Source organism: Mobula birostris, chromosome 21, assembly GCF_030028105.1.
Source record: "Mobula birostris isolate sMobBir1 chromosome 21, sMobBir1.hap1, whole genome shotgun sequence".
Lineage (NCBI taxonomy): Eukaryota > Metazoa > Chordata > Chondrichthyes > Myliobatiformes > Myliobatidae > Mobula > Mobula birostris.
In genome coordinates this window covers 59,806,504-59,819,846 of record NC_092390.1, presented here as the reverse complement: position 1 = coordinate 59,819,846, position 13,343 = coordinate 59,806,504, and the positions used below count along the sequence as shown (strand labels likewise).

General features: G+C 41.8%; 1 protein-coding gene across 3 annotated transcripts in view; it reads left to right on the top strand.

Annotated features, from left to right (window-relative positions):
* The first annotated feature begins 3,111 nt into the window (after positions 1-3,111).
* Positions 3,112-13,343, top strand: part of afap1l2 (actin filament associated protein 1-like 2) — a 276,181-nt gene continuing 265,949 nt past the window's right edge. Inside the window, exon 1 of one of the 3 annotated variants that reach the window (XM_072239585.1) lies at positions 3,112-3,641. In XM_072239585.1, coding sequence (XP_072095686.1) covers positions 3,626-3,641 — 16 coding nt within the window. In that variant the 5' untranslated portion in view covers positions 3,112-3,625. The remainder of the gene's footprint in view (positions 3,642-13,343) is intronic. The other 2 variants (XM_072239586.1, XM_072239587.1) reach the window with 2 other exon arrangements.

Here is a 13,343-nt window from a genome sequence, read left to right as displayed (position 1 = left end):
TTACGGATTTGTCCCTATGAACCTGAGTAGAAACTCAAATTTTCACGCTTCATCACTTGGTACACGGATTCCCAACCGGGTCCATTGACTCCTCGGTTAATGGTAGGTGTCCATAGCACAAAAAAGTTTGGGAACCCCTGACTTAGAACATAGAGCTGTATAGCAGAGGTACTTTGGTCCAGGATGTTTGTACCAAAAATATTGCTAAATTAAACTGCCTGGGCATTATCACATAATGCCAGCTCCCTTACCAGCTCCATTCCCTGCATATACCTTACTTTCCATTTTCTATTTTCTATTTATGATTTATAATTTAAATTTTTAATATTTACTATCAATTTGTACTCCAGGGAGCGGGAAGCGCAGAATCAAAATTGCTGTGATGATTGTACGTTCTAGTATCAGTTGTTCGGCGACAATAAAGTATATCCATCTAAATGTCTCTGAGTAGCATTGTTGTATTTGCTTCTACCACTAACACTGGCAGCTTTGTCCAGGCACTGCCACTCTCTTTATGAAAAAACTTGCCCCCCCCCGCCCCCCCCCCACACATATCTCTTTTAAACTTCCCCCTTTCACCTTAAATGCAGTTTTTGGCATAAAATCTGCCCTGGAGTACTCAACCCTACCCCCCCCCACACCCCAAGGGGTTCTTGTGGTGTGTCTACTTTCAACTGCTCCGCTACTGGCTGCCTTGGCCTGGCCTACAAAACTCTTCAGGGTAAATGCAAGTGGTCTTTTTCCGTGGAGGTTGGGTGGGACTAAACCAGAGGGCATGAGTTAAGAGTAAAGGGTGAAAATGTAAGGGGAATAGAAGGGAAAACTTCTTCACTGAGTGGGTCATGAGAGTGTGGAATGAGCCACCAGCACGTGCTGCATGACAGCTCGAGTTCAACGTTTCACAGAAGTTTAGATAGGTACATGGATGGTAGGGGTATGGAGGGCTATGGTCAATGGGAATAGATAGCTTAAGTGGTTAGGCACAGACTAGATGGGCCAAAGGGCCTGCTTCTGTGCTGTACTTTTCTATGACTCTATGACTTCTTCCTGAGCCTCTCCTCTTTCCTCCTTTAATATCCCTTAACATTTATCAGGTCGTTAGTAATACCTGCTTATGAAACTTGGTGCTTAATAATACTTTCCTGTGACACAGCTGAGCCAGTCATACTGCAGCAAAGGTTTCAAGATAATTGGTGTCTTGAACAGTAATCTAGCTTGCTTCAGCACTCACTTTGGAAATGCTGATGAGCATTCCTTCCCTGCAATTGAGGAATTATTGGTTTTTATCTGGGTGGAGGGTGTGCCTCACATTGATGTGTAGAAACCCATTCTGCTGTAAATGGTAGAGTTTTATGGGTTGAATCCTGATCATATTAGGGACTGATCTGTGTCTCAATCAATGCTCTAGTCACTACATGTGTTGAATATCACCCTTCTTGTCAAAGAATGGGTCAAGGCAGGTTATTACAAGGGGAATATGATGCAAATATTGTCTTTTTCCCAGGTATTTTTTTAGAGCCTAGTTTACTAGAAAGTCACTACCTTTCACTAATTTCAATGGTTTTTTTTCACCCCATGTTAATCATGTTTACTCAATTGCAGTTGTGGGGTCAGCCTCTTTCACTTAAAGCCAAATTATTTGACAACTTGCTAACATGACTATAACTACAAAGCATTTGAGGGGCTTGCAAAGTATAATTCCACAGTTAAATAGAAAGTGTTAAATAGAAATAGAAAGTGTTCTATGTGTCATTGTCAAGAATAATATATTATATATATATATTCATGTACACTCAATGGCCACTTTATTAGGTACTCCCTGCACCTAATAAAGTAGCCACTGAGTGAATGTTTGCATTCTTCTGCTACTGTAGACCATCTATTTCTAGTTGCAATGTGTTGTACATTCAGAGATGCCCTTCTGCACACTTCTGTTATAATGTGTGGTTATTTGAGTTACTGTCACCTTCCTGTCAGCTTTTACCAGTCTAGCCATTCACCTTTAACCCCTCAAGGCATTTACACGCACAGAACTGGATGTTTCATTTTGCACCATTCTCCATAAACTCTAGAGACCATGTGAGTGAAAATCCCAGGAGATCAGCCATTTCTGAGCTACTCAAACCACTCTTTCTGACACCAGTAATCATCCACAGTCAAAGTCACTTCGATTACATTTCTTGCCCAATCTTATATTTGGTCTGAACAAGAGCTGAACCTCATGACCATGCCTGCATGCTTTTATGTACTGAGTTACAGCCACATGATTGGCTGATTAGATACTTGCATTAACGAGCAGGTGTACAGGTGTACCTAATAAAGTGCCCACTGAGTATGTGTGTATATTAGTGATGTATACGAATGATAAAAACAATGTGAATATAGGATTGCTTAAAATACCTATAATATCAATCATAGAACATCATACTTAATGCAAAGGAAACTGAAAACAAAGCTGATGCAGAAAGCAAAATTTATATGGAGAAAATATATTAACACTTCATATTCATATACTTTCATAAAATTAGATCTGCTAATTTGAGTTAAAATAAAGTAAGGTACGAATGTGATATTCCATCAAAGTGCATCTGTAGCTTTGATCAAAAGAATTGCATTCAAATTGTGCCTTTCACTAGGTCATGATATCCTAAAGTGCTCAGTACCCAATGAAGAATATTTATCTCCTAATAATAATTTTAGGAAAAGACACATGCACAGCAAGCTCCAACGAAGAGCAATAGGCTCGTGACTGGGTAATCAATATATCGGTCATGTTATTCGAGAGGAAGATGTTGATCGAGTTCTCGGGGTCGACCCCGCTGAGAGGAAAGAGAAGAACTATCTCCATGTCTCCTGCAGTAACTGCACTCCCGACAGTGCTGCACCTTCGCAATGCTGCAGGAGTCTCCAATCCGGCCAAACAGTCACTGAACCAGTAGTCGAATGAAACGACGTCTCCATTTACTCTAATAACACGCGCGTGGGGTAATGCAAACATTCAAGTAATTTTGAAATTCCGTTCATTCTTTGTGCTATAAAAGAAAATGTGGGAAATGTTTTTTCTCTCTCTGTAAATTCTGGGAGTATTACATATGCGGGGGGTGGGAAGAGACATTCTGCCTGAGTTCAAACGTTTAGAGAAATGCAAATCCCAGGAATGAATTAATTGTGAAGGCAAAACAGCAGATGCTGGAAACTGCTTCTTTCAGTTTTTGTTTTCCACTGAATATTATTTTTTTATTTGATGTTCTCTCTCATGTACAGAAGCAGACTGAGCCGGAAATGATTATGAAAGTCTCAGAACTGTCCACCAACTTCTTCCCAAGTGATCCGTTAACTGGGCAGAGGCGGCCGGAGGAAAGTGCGGCAGATCGAACCCCCACTCCAGCTGGTTAGAAAGTTTTGCTCTTTGCCATTCCGGTTATCTTCCCGACTGCGAGCGAGAGGAAGAGCGTCACCGGGCGGGGCTGTCCAGTGGCAGCCTGTGCACTTCGTGCGATTCCGACAGAGAGACTGCAAAGGGGACTCGACCAGCGATCTTACAATCGGATGCGCCTTCCATTATCTGGGACCGATACACGCACAAAGCATTTCAAAGGGCGTCGGAAGCTTCCCTATCTCACACATGGATAGGAGCAAAGGTAAGTGAGTGGGAACGGGGGAGAACCACCCTCAGACAATCTGCCGGCTGACTTGTGGATTCGTTCCCAGCTCCGTCCCCAGTTTCGACTTGTAACGACGAGGTGGAGAATTTAACCTCTAGATGACAGGACATGATCAGGGTACCCTCGTCCCCGAGTACCTCCACTCCCGCCAGCCGTATTTCTTATAATAATGCCGGGCGTTTGCAGAGCGCGTCCGTGGAAGCAGTCGGAGTCCCTTGTTCCGTCATATCACTGGTATCCTGGTAGTAGCGGGGTTAACACCAGTTGAGGATCAGACTGCGCTGTTGTAGGGCGATACACACTCTGCGTCCAAATCGCAAACTCTCTGTAATATAAACGGACTGTGAGTTCAGCATCGTCAAAAGTTAGACATCCCACTGAAGGTGAATGCTGTGGTGTTGGTAGAAGGATGAATCGGTTCCGAAGGGAAGGTTGTTGAATTCCTCTGGATATTTACCTGATACGAAGCCCTGGTCTGGTTTCTTGTCACATACAACAGAAATGCGCGGGATACAGTTTCCACGAAAATCCCAGCTCCCACTGCCCAGGTGAACCAGCGGCGATGAGCATTTCAGGCCGGTTCTAACCGACCGGGCGGCTGGTAAAAGCTCACTGGATTCTGACCCGACCATTATCAATTCCGCACCGGGACGAAGGTTGGACCACAACACTCGCGAGCTTTATTTCAGAAGTGTAAGACCTCGAGTATTATGTTTGCAAACATCTTGTGAAGTGTGTTTTAAAGTGTTGCAGCCCACTGCGTTCTGGGTTTTAGGAGATTTTTTTTTGAACATTGAAGTTTTTTGAGCAAGTGCAGAGTTCAAAACTTTTACCGAGTGCGGTGTAGTCCGAACTGCAGTCAGCTGGTTAATGTGGATGAATGAGTGGGTGTGTCGCGGTTGCTGCTTGTCCGAAATAAAACCAATTCAGCGTGTACAGCCTTGAAAATTATCACCCCGACGTCTTCAGAAATGTTAGCTTATCATTGGAGCCTGAACCTTAGTTGGACTTTGTGATGTGAGGCCAGGCGAAGATTGGTCAGATTAACGTCATCCAAATGCTGTGAGAGAAATATAAATTTCTATAACTGTTATAAGAGGGGGTTAAATTCTGACACTGTGCAAGTAGTAGGGGAAGAGATGGGTTAACAGTCTGATTTGATTTGTCCCGTTGATTTTGGACCTGTGTGCTCAGTGCAGAGATTAAGATGTTTACAATCACATGCTCAGACTCAGCGTTGCCAATCTTTGCCAAACTCATGTCACGAGAGAGGAAGACTCGTGCAGGATCTATTCCTTTGCCACTCCGACACGCCAGCTGTCAGGTCAAACAAGGAGCAGCACTGACAACATCCACGGAGAATTTCTGGAGGAGGAACCATCCCATTCCTTCTGATGAAATGAAGCAGAGCATACTGTTAACAAACCATCCCAACAATGTGATCAACAAAAAATCTGATTTATTGACCGGTGGCTACTTTTAAACCAGCTGTCCTGTGTTGTGACAGTCCTGGTCAATGGCCACCTGGTTATTGGATCTTGTCAACACAACACTGGGGAGATTGTTTGTTAGAATACAAAATCCAATCATTTGGATGTCATTTTGTAACCAAAGGAATGGGACTTTACAGAGGTTGAAAGATGAAACCATGTAATGTTGATATCATGCAACTGTGCTGATGGACGTTATCCAGGAAATAGTTCCTCCAGTTTAATGACAAAAATAGCGTCTTGGTGGCTGGTGATGGTAGCAATCTTGAAGTGTTGATCATGACAATACCAATGAAGGACAGCTGTTAGTCAATGCCTTGTGTCACTTGTGGAAGGACACCAAGGCCAGCTGAAAGCTGCCAATATCCACGGAAGATAGGACTATACAAAGAAAGTCCTTTGAAGTGATCCTTTGGACCTATTAATCGCAGAGATTTACCATTACAATCTGGTTGCTTTTTAAGTGAGTCAAATGTCTGGGCTTCACAGTAGTTAGTGTAATGCTATTACAGCTTGGGCCATTGGAGTTTGAAGTTCAACCTCGGTGTCCTCTGCAAAGAGCTTTGTGTGTCCTTTCCTTAGAATGCATGGGTTTTCTCCAGGTGCTCTAGTTTTCTCCCACAATCCAATTATTAGGTTAATTGGTCATTGTAAATTGTCCCATGTTTAAGCTAGAGTTAAATTGGGGGTTGCTGGGTGTCAAGAAGGGTCTGTTCCATGCCATATTCATTCAATAAATAAAATAGATAAGTCAACCTAGCAATTTGTTTCAACCACTGAAACCTATTCTTCATTAACTAGCACTATGTCAAAAATACTCTAAACTTCCCTTCAAAGTCTAAGGTCTTCTGTCTCTTGTTTTCACACATTTGAAGTGCTTGTTGAGATTTAAATCCAGTCTTGAGGGGCAGCACAGTGGTACAGCTGGTGGAGCTGATACCTGACATCTCCAGTGCCCTGGGCTCGATCCTGACCTCTGGTGCTCTTTGGCATACTCTCCCTGTGACACATGGGTTTCTCCCATGTGCTGCAGTTCCCTCCCACATCCAGATGAAAGTGGCAGCTGTAAATTAGTCCGAATGGGTAGGTGAGTGGTAGAATCCAGAGGGGGTTGATAGGAATATCAAAGCGAGATTTGTTTGTGCGGGAGAAATGAAAATTGGTGGGTGATGATTGGTGGCATGATGAGCCTGTTTTGGGACTGTATGTTCTGTTGTCCTCAGACAGGGGTTCCCAAACATATTTATGCCATGGGTCAATACCATTAAGCAAGGGGTCTGTGGATCCCAGCTTGGGAGCCCCTGCTCTTGGACTATTGCCTCTCTAAGAACCATTGAAGAGTACAAGTAACTTTGAAGTCTAGAAAGATTGAAGTTAATGCATCAATATTCATGAATCCTCTGCTTATACCTGTGATTACTGCCACTGCTCTCTCTATGACATAGCTAGAGACTGAGTAACACACGTATGGCTCGTCTTACAGACCCTCAGCACTGCTCCAGCTTGATCAGGTTACCGTTCAGGATTCATAAAACCTTATCTGAATTTTCTTACTGTAATTTGAAATACCTCAATTACTTTGCAGATTAGTGGCAACTCTCCAGAAACATTGTGGCGGTTTCATCAAGATGGCAATATTACTCATAGATGAGAATTTTCCAAGATCTCTATAGTCAGCTTCCCATACCACATCCTTAACCATGACTTTTCAAGAATTAGTTTGCACCATAATGTGAGAAACACAATGGATCAGGCAACATCTATTGAAGTACAAAGCATTGTTGAGGATCCCTACCACCCATCCCACAATCTCTTTGACCCACTACCGTCTGGAAGGAGGTCAGGAGCATCAGGACTAGGACTGACAGACTGAGTAACAACTTCTTCCCTCAGGCAGTGACACTAATGAATACCCTGCCACCACTGAGGTCTCGTCACTAGGACAGCGAGCTGCTTACTGTTTGCCTGCGCGGTGCACTACATGCACTTCAAATTATATTTTGTTAACTTATTTGTGGTTATATTTTGTTTTATGTGCTGTGTGTGATGTATGATTGTGGGCTCATTGTGTTCGGAGGAAGGTTGTTTTGCTCGGTTGTATGTATGTACAGTCAGATGACAATAAACTTGAAAGTGAAACAGTGCATTTTTAAAATTGGCTATTCACTATAGAAATCTCTTTCCATCTTCCCCAATTATACCTCTCCTGGGTGGTTTGGCCTACCAGTTCTTATTTTTAATTTTAATAAGAATCTTCATTCTTAATTTTCCAATCAGCTATGAGAGATGAACTGCAACGGCTGATCTCATTTGTGATTCATCATACCCTGTTGATTCTAATTTGTCTTGCAGGTCAACAATAACCGTACTTCACACCTCAGCACTGTTACTATAGATGAGAAATAAGAGCTTGAAGGCAATTCTGATCATTTCACTTCAATTTTACAGGGTGTTTCTTACTTTGTGGGATTCTTGCTTTAAATATCCTCAATGTCAATACTTTATAGTTAATCATTCACGGATTTGAGTGTCTTTGCTTTGGAGAAGATAGTGTGATGAGCTGTAGTGTTCATCTCTGCAGTCTAGGTGATGAATATTCTCTCACAGAGTTGATAGAGGAAGTTCCAGGATTTTGGCTTGGGAATAATGAAGGAGCAGTAATATATTTTGAAGTAGTATCTGGGAGATTGTGTTCACTTGCATTTAGCGCCTTGACCTTACTGTAGACTGCAGATCTGGGAGACCTTGGTGTGGCAAACTGAGGTCCAGCGTAATTGTTGGACTGTGCATCAAGCAGCACCATTGGTAGATGGAGTCACATTATCAGATGTTAGATGAGGTGAGAAGACTATTTTGTACCAAATTCTGTTAATTCCTTTCCAACGTTGTTGAAACTATACTCACATAGATGACATCAAGAACACCTTTGATTGTAGAACAGACCCAGGAAGACTTGGAGGAAAATTACAAACAAAATTTGGCAACAGTACGCAAAATACGATATCAGATTGATAATCAAAAGCTTAGTCCAAAGAGGTAGGTTTTAAAGAGTGTTTTAAATGGAAGAAGAGTAGGAGAGATGTGGAGAATTAGGAATGGAAATCCAAAGCCTAGAGCGTTGGTAGCTGAATGTGTGCCTGACTTTGATTGAACTGGGGATGACCTTGAAAGCAGAATTGGAGTATGACAGGTATCCCTGAGGGCTTTGCAGCTGGAGGAGGTTCCAAGGAGGGAAGCCTTGCACAGATTTAACATAAAGGGTGAACATTTAAAGTCAAGTGGAGAATGCTTTGAAAATTGTAAAAGAACCTTGGACAGGTGGGGGGGGGGGCGCGGTGCAGGGGGTAGACAAAAGATGAGCTATCTGTTGTTGAATTGTTTCTGTCTCATTATAGAGCTACAAGATTGTTTTGTTGGTGCTGTGAAGTTTGGTGTTCCCAGGACCTTGATGGTGTTTTTTACTGTAAAAACCAATTGTTGCAGGTTGGCATTTGTTTCCCAAGATGAATATTTTATTTTGACTAGTAGCCTGTTGTCTATCAGACAGACTGTTCCAATTATAAGGAGTTTAAATGGAATGAAATAGTACAGCTTTGCTGCAGGGAGGATAGTTGATGATGGTGATACTCTGAGTAACTCCTTGGATGTGATTGCCCACCAGCCAGGACCAATGTATGGTCAGTGTGGTTGTAGTCATACATAGTTTTATTGTGGATTCTCATTGATGGTAATGCAGGTCAGTACTATTTGTCCATAAGGCAGTTCTACGTTGAATTCAGTGCTGATTGGCAACTCCTACGGCATTGCTGGTGCCAAAAACTGTATCGGCCTCGGCAGTTCTTTTGGGTTCATCAGATGCATAGGGAGGGGGAACTTGCTACATGGGCAACGGATTGCTCTCCATATTGTACTGCCCAGGCTTGTGTACTGACTTGTGTAGACAACTAGGACACAATATTCATGATTGACCTCGATCGATAGAGTGCCTACTACCAATCTCATTCTTAAATACACTTATGGATTTAACAGGCAAATCCTTGGAATATCCAACAATTTCACTCTGAAGGAATGCACTAGTCCTAAATGGGGATTCCCCTGCTGTGAGATTCTCTGGCCAGAATATGAATTACCCTGCCAATCTTACATGCATTAGTGATGTCTGCTCTTATTCTTCTAAACTAAAAAGAATCCAGACCAATTCCATTCAATCTCTTCTTAGAATCTCAATGATTGCTGGACCAAGGAATGGGATACTTACAGTACAAAATTATAAATAACTTGGATAATTTCCTGGCCTCTGTTCATAAATTACATGGAAAAAAAATCACCATTCTTGGGATTTGACAGTAAGATATTATGAACTTTACCCCATAAACACAGATACCCATGCATCCTTCTCTAGCACTGTATATTTGTAATGATCTTTAAATCCACTCAAAATGAGGCTGACTTTTTTTTCTGTTGACGCTGATACAGAAATTATTCATAGAGCATAAAAAGTTGCATATGACATTGTAAACCATCCCATTGGAACCCCAAAATGTGTGTACTTCCAGTGGTTTATCAAAAGGTTACTGTGAAGCTGCGCACCTGAGAGTCCAGGTTCCAATCTTCATTCAGAAGTCAACATCAATGAAGGTAACTTAGAAGGATTTCCAACATGTTTAAATTGAATGAACTGAGCCTTTTCTGAATCACCCTCTGAGGAATTGCATTTGGAAATTATAAAACGGCCACATAGAGCTAATCAAGCATTCAGGGGATTTTTTTTTCCCTGAGAGAGAGAATAAAATTGTGAATTTCATAATTGTAAGTGAGACAAACATGTGGGTGGGTGGTGGTATGAGGAAAGAATTAACAGGGTTCCTTATAAAGAAGGAAAAACATCTTCACTTCAAAATATTTCAAAGCTTTACAGCCAATAAGACCATAAGATATAGGAGCAGGTAGGCCATTTGGCCCATCGAGTCTGCTTCTCCATTCCATCAGGTGTTGATCCAATTTTTCCAGTCATCCCCACTCCCCTGCCTTCACCCCATACCCTTTGATGCCCTGGCTAATCAAGAACCTATCTATCCCTGCCTTAAATACACCCAATGACTTGGCCTCCACAGCCACCTGTGGCAACAAATTCCATAGATTTACCACCCTCTGATTAAAGTAATTTCTCCGCATCTCAGTTCTAAATGGACGTCCTTAAATCCTGGCGTTGTGTCCTCTTGTCGTAGAATACCCTACCATGGGAAATAACTTCGCCTTATCTAACCTGTTCAGGCCTTTTAACATTTGGAATATTTCAATGAGATCCCCCCTCATTCTCCTGAACTCCAGGGAAATACAGCCCAAGAGCTGCCAGACGTTCCTCATACAGTAACCCTTTCATTCCCAGAATCATCCTCGTGAATCTTCTCTGAACCCTCTCCAATGTCAGTATATCCTTTCTGGAATGAGGAGACCAAAGCTGCACACAATACTCCAAGTGTGGTCTCACGAGTGCCTTATAGAGCCTTAACGTCACATCCCTGCTCTTATATTCTATACCTCTAGAAATGAATGCCAATATTGCATGCACTCACCTTCTTCACAACCGACTCAACTTGGAGGTTAACCTTTAGGGTATCTTGCACAAGGACTCTTAGAGTCCCTATGTATCTCTGCATTTTGAATTCTTTCCCCATCTAAATAATAGTCTGCCCGTTTATTTCTTCCACCAAAATGCATGACCTTACACCTTCCAACATTGTATTTCATTTGCCACTTCTTTGCCCATTCTCAATGGAGTAGTAAGTGTTAGAAATATGGTAACCAATTCACACACAGGCCTTGTTCATCAACAGCAAACTGAAAGTGACCAGATAGTCTGTACTGCTGATATTAATTAAGTGGTGAATTGCTTTATTGTTCTCACATGTCTCAGGGTGCAGTGTAAAACTTCTCTTACTTAGCATTTGTACTTGGGTGGTGGTTGGAGAAACATCTCTGCCAAAGGAAGTGTGAGGTGCTCCTTCCTTCTGCCAGCCTGCAGGTCACCCTTGGGCAAGGTGTGACTCCTGCTTAGGGACCTCCCCCGATCAAGGTCACATGGAACTCTAGGCGGATGGTCTACTGGATAGCTGGTGCTTATCACGAAGTCCAGGTTATGCGACCACTGACGCCAGGCAGATGACTCTGAAGAGTATTGGTGATGGCTGGGGTCACCCACCTTGTAAAGACGCTGTCCAGAAGAAGGCAATGGCAAACCACTTCTGTAGAAAAGAATTTTCTCAAGTACGGTCATGGCCATGGAAAGACCAGGATTGCCTATATCATACAACATACAACATAATGAACAAACCATTTATGCAGATCAACAGTGCATCGATCAAACTTGATATATAAACATTCCCCAGTTTTAAACACAGTACTGTTGTCTTCCAAGCAGAGGGCCCAAGACCTAAATGTTGCAATGTCATTCTGAAACATCTCTATCCTTTTTCCTCCTTTGAGTCACTCCCAAAGTACCCCTGACCTTAATAAAAGAGATACCAAATTTGATAGTACTCTGTAGAACTAAGGAGCAAAAGAAACAGATGCATTCACTTAATTCAAAGCTGACCTACTGTATTTTTTTTCTTGTGGAAGTCAAACTGCAGCTGTGACAAAACACAAACAATGTTGTTGCTGATTGCTTCAGAAGTGCTTCCCTGCAGCAAGATCTTCACAGGGACATGGAAGATGCATGGCTGTTACACACACTGTGGCAGATTCACTTCCTCTTACATCCCACCACCTTTGCTTGTCTTAGTAAAATCTTGTAAGTTAGTAGAAGCTCCTAGAATTTATTGCTGTTTTACTTCAAATCAGTTAGACTTTAAGGCCAAAGCAACATTTATGTTAATTGCTCACCAATCCTACACATTCTGCATAAAATATCTTGGCACATCAAATGACTTTTGCTCATGGAACCAAAGATGTCTTGTTACCCTTCCCAGTCTCTTAAGTTGAATTACAATTAGTTCAGTTTCATATCCATTTGCTAGATATTGAGTGTAATAGATGACATATTCATCATGAATTATGGTCACTTACTTATCCTCCTTCTGCAATTCACTTACAGAGCATCGTTTGTTTATATACAAAATTAGCAAGAGTTATGTGGACCCAATAATTAGTCAAAATAATGTAAGCTGTCAGGCTGTCTCCTTGTTATAACCTCGTAAGCCCTGTCATCAGTGGGTTTAAAATCAACTTGCTCTTTAAAAGATCCTTTGTTATATGTTTGCAATGGCCATATGCCAGTACTTAGTGATTAAAGATGTACTTGCTGTTGGAGTGATTATTGTAGAATTATATTTCCAATGTCTACTTGACGTAGCAAAATAGGCGCTGAAATGTTGAAGTGCCCCAGAATAAAAAAAAGACGTAGCCAGGCTTATCCTCTAATGGACATTAATAGGAGCAATTGCGTTCTTGTTCAAATTGTGGATCTGATTATTAAATCAAAGATGATTACAGCATGTTATTGTTGAGAAATATTTCTGGTGCCAGGGGTAAGCTGGATCATCTAGGCTCAGTCGTTGTACTCATATCTTTGATATCAAGGATGTGGATTCAAGTACTGCTCTGAAGGATGGAGCATGAAACTCATATAAACAATTAGCACTGCTGTTCCACAGCTCCGCGAGCTCAATTCTGTTTTAGGGGTACGTCTGGAGTTCGCACTTCCACTCGGTGGGTTTCTGCAGAAGGTCCTGTTTTTAACATCACAAAGGCATTGGGAGGCTAATTGGCCATTATAAATTACCCCTTAAAGAAGGTTAATCATACACAAAACGCAGAATGAACAGTCAGGCAAGTGTGGGAAAACAAGTTGCTACAGGACACGATAAAAGTGGGCTGGCACTTGCGTGATTGTCATCTGTGAAACCGCCTTTGGCCTAGCAGGCCTAATGGCTTTCCTCTGTCTCAGAATAAACAAATATGAACCCAATCTGAACTTCTACTGTTTTCTTATATGAAAAAAATAATCTTGTTACTTAAACACAATACATCAATGTTATCACTCAATGGGAATAAATGTAACCAGTCAACATCGTCTGAAAACACATGCTCAGCAGAGGTGACAGCCCAGATACAATGCCAACCAAAATCCATAGTCAACATAAATCACTATCAATGTTTAATATCAATCCAAATAATGTCAAATAAA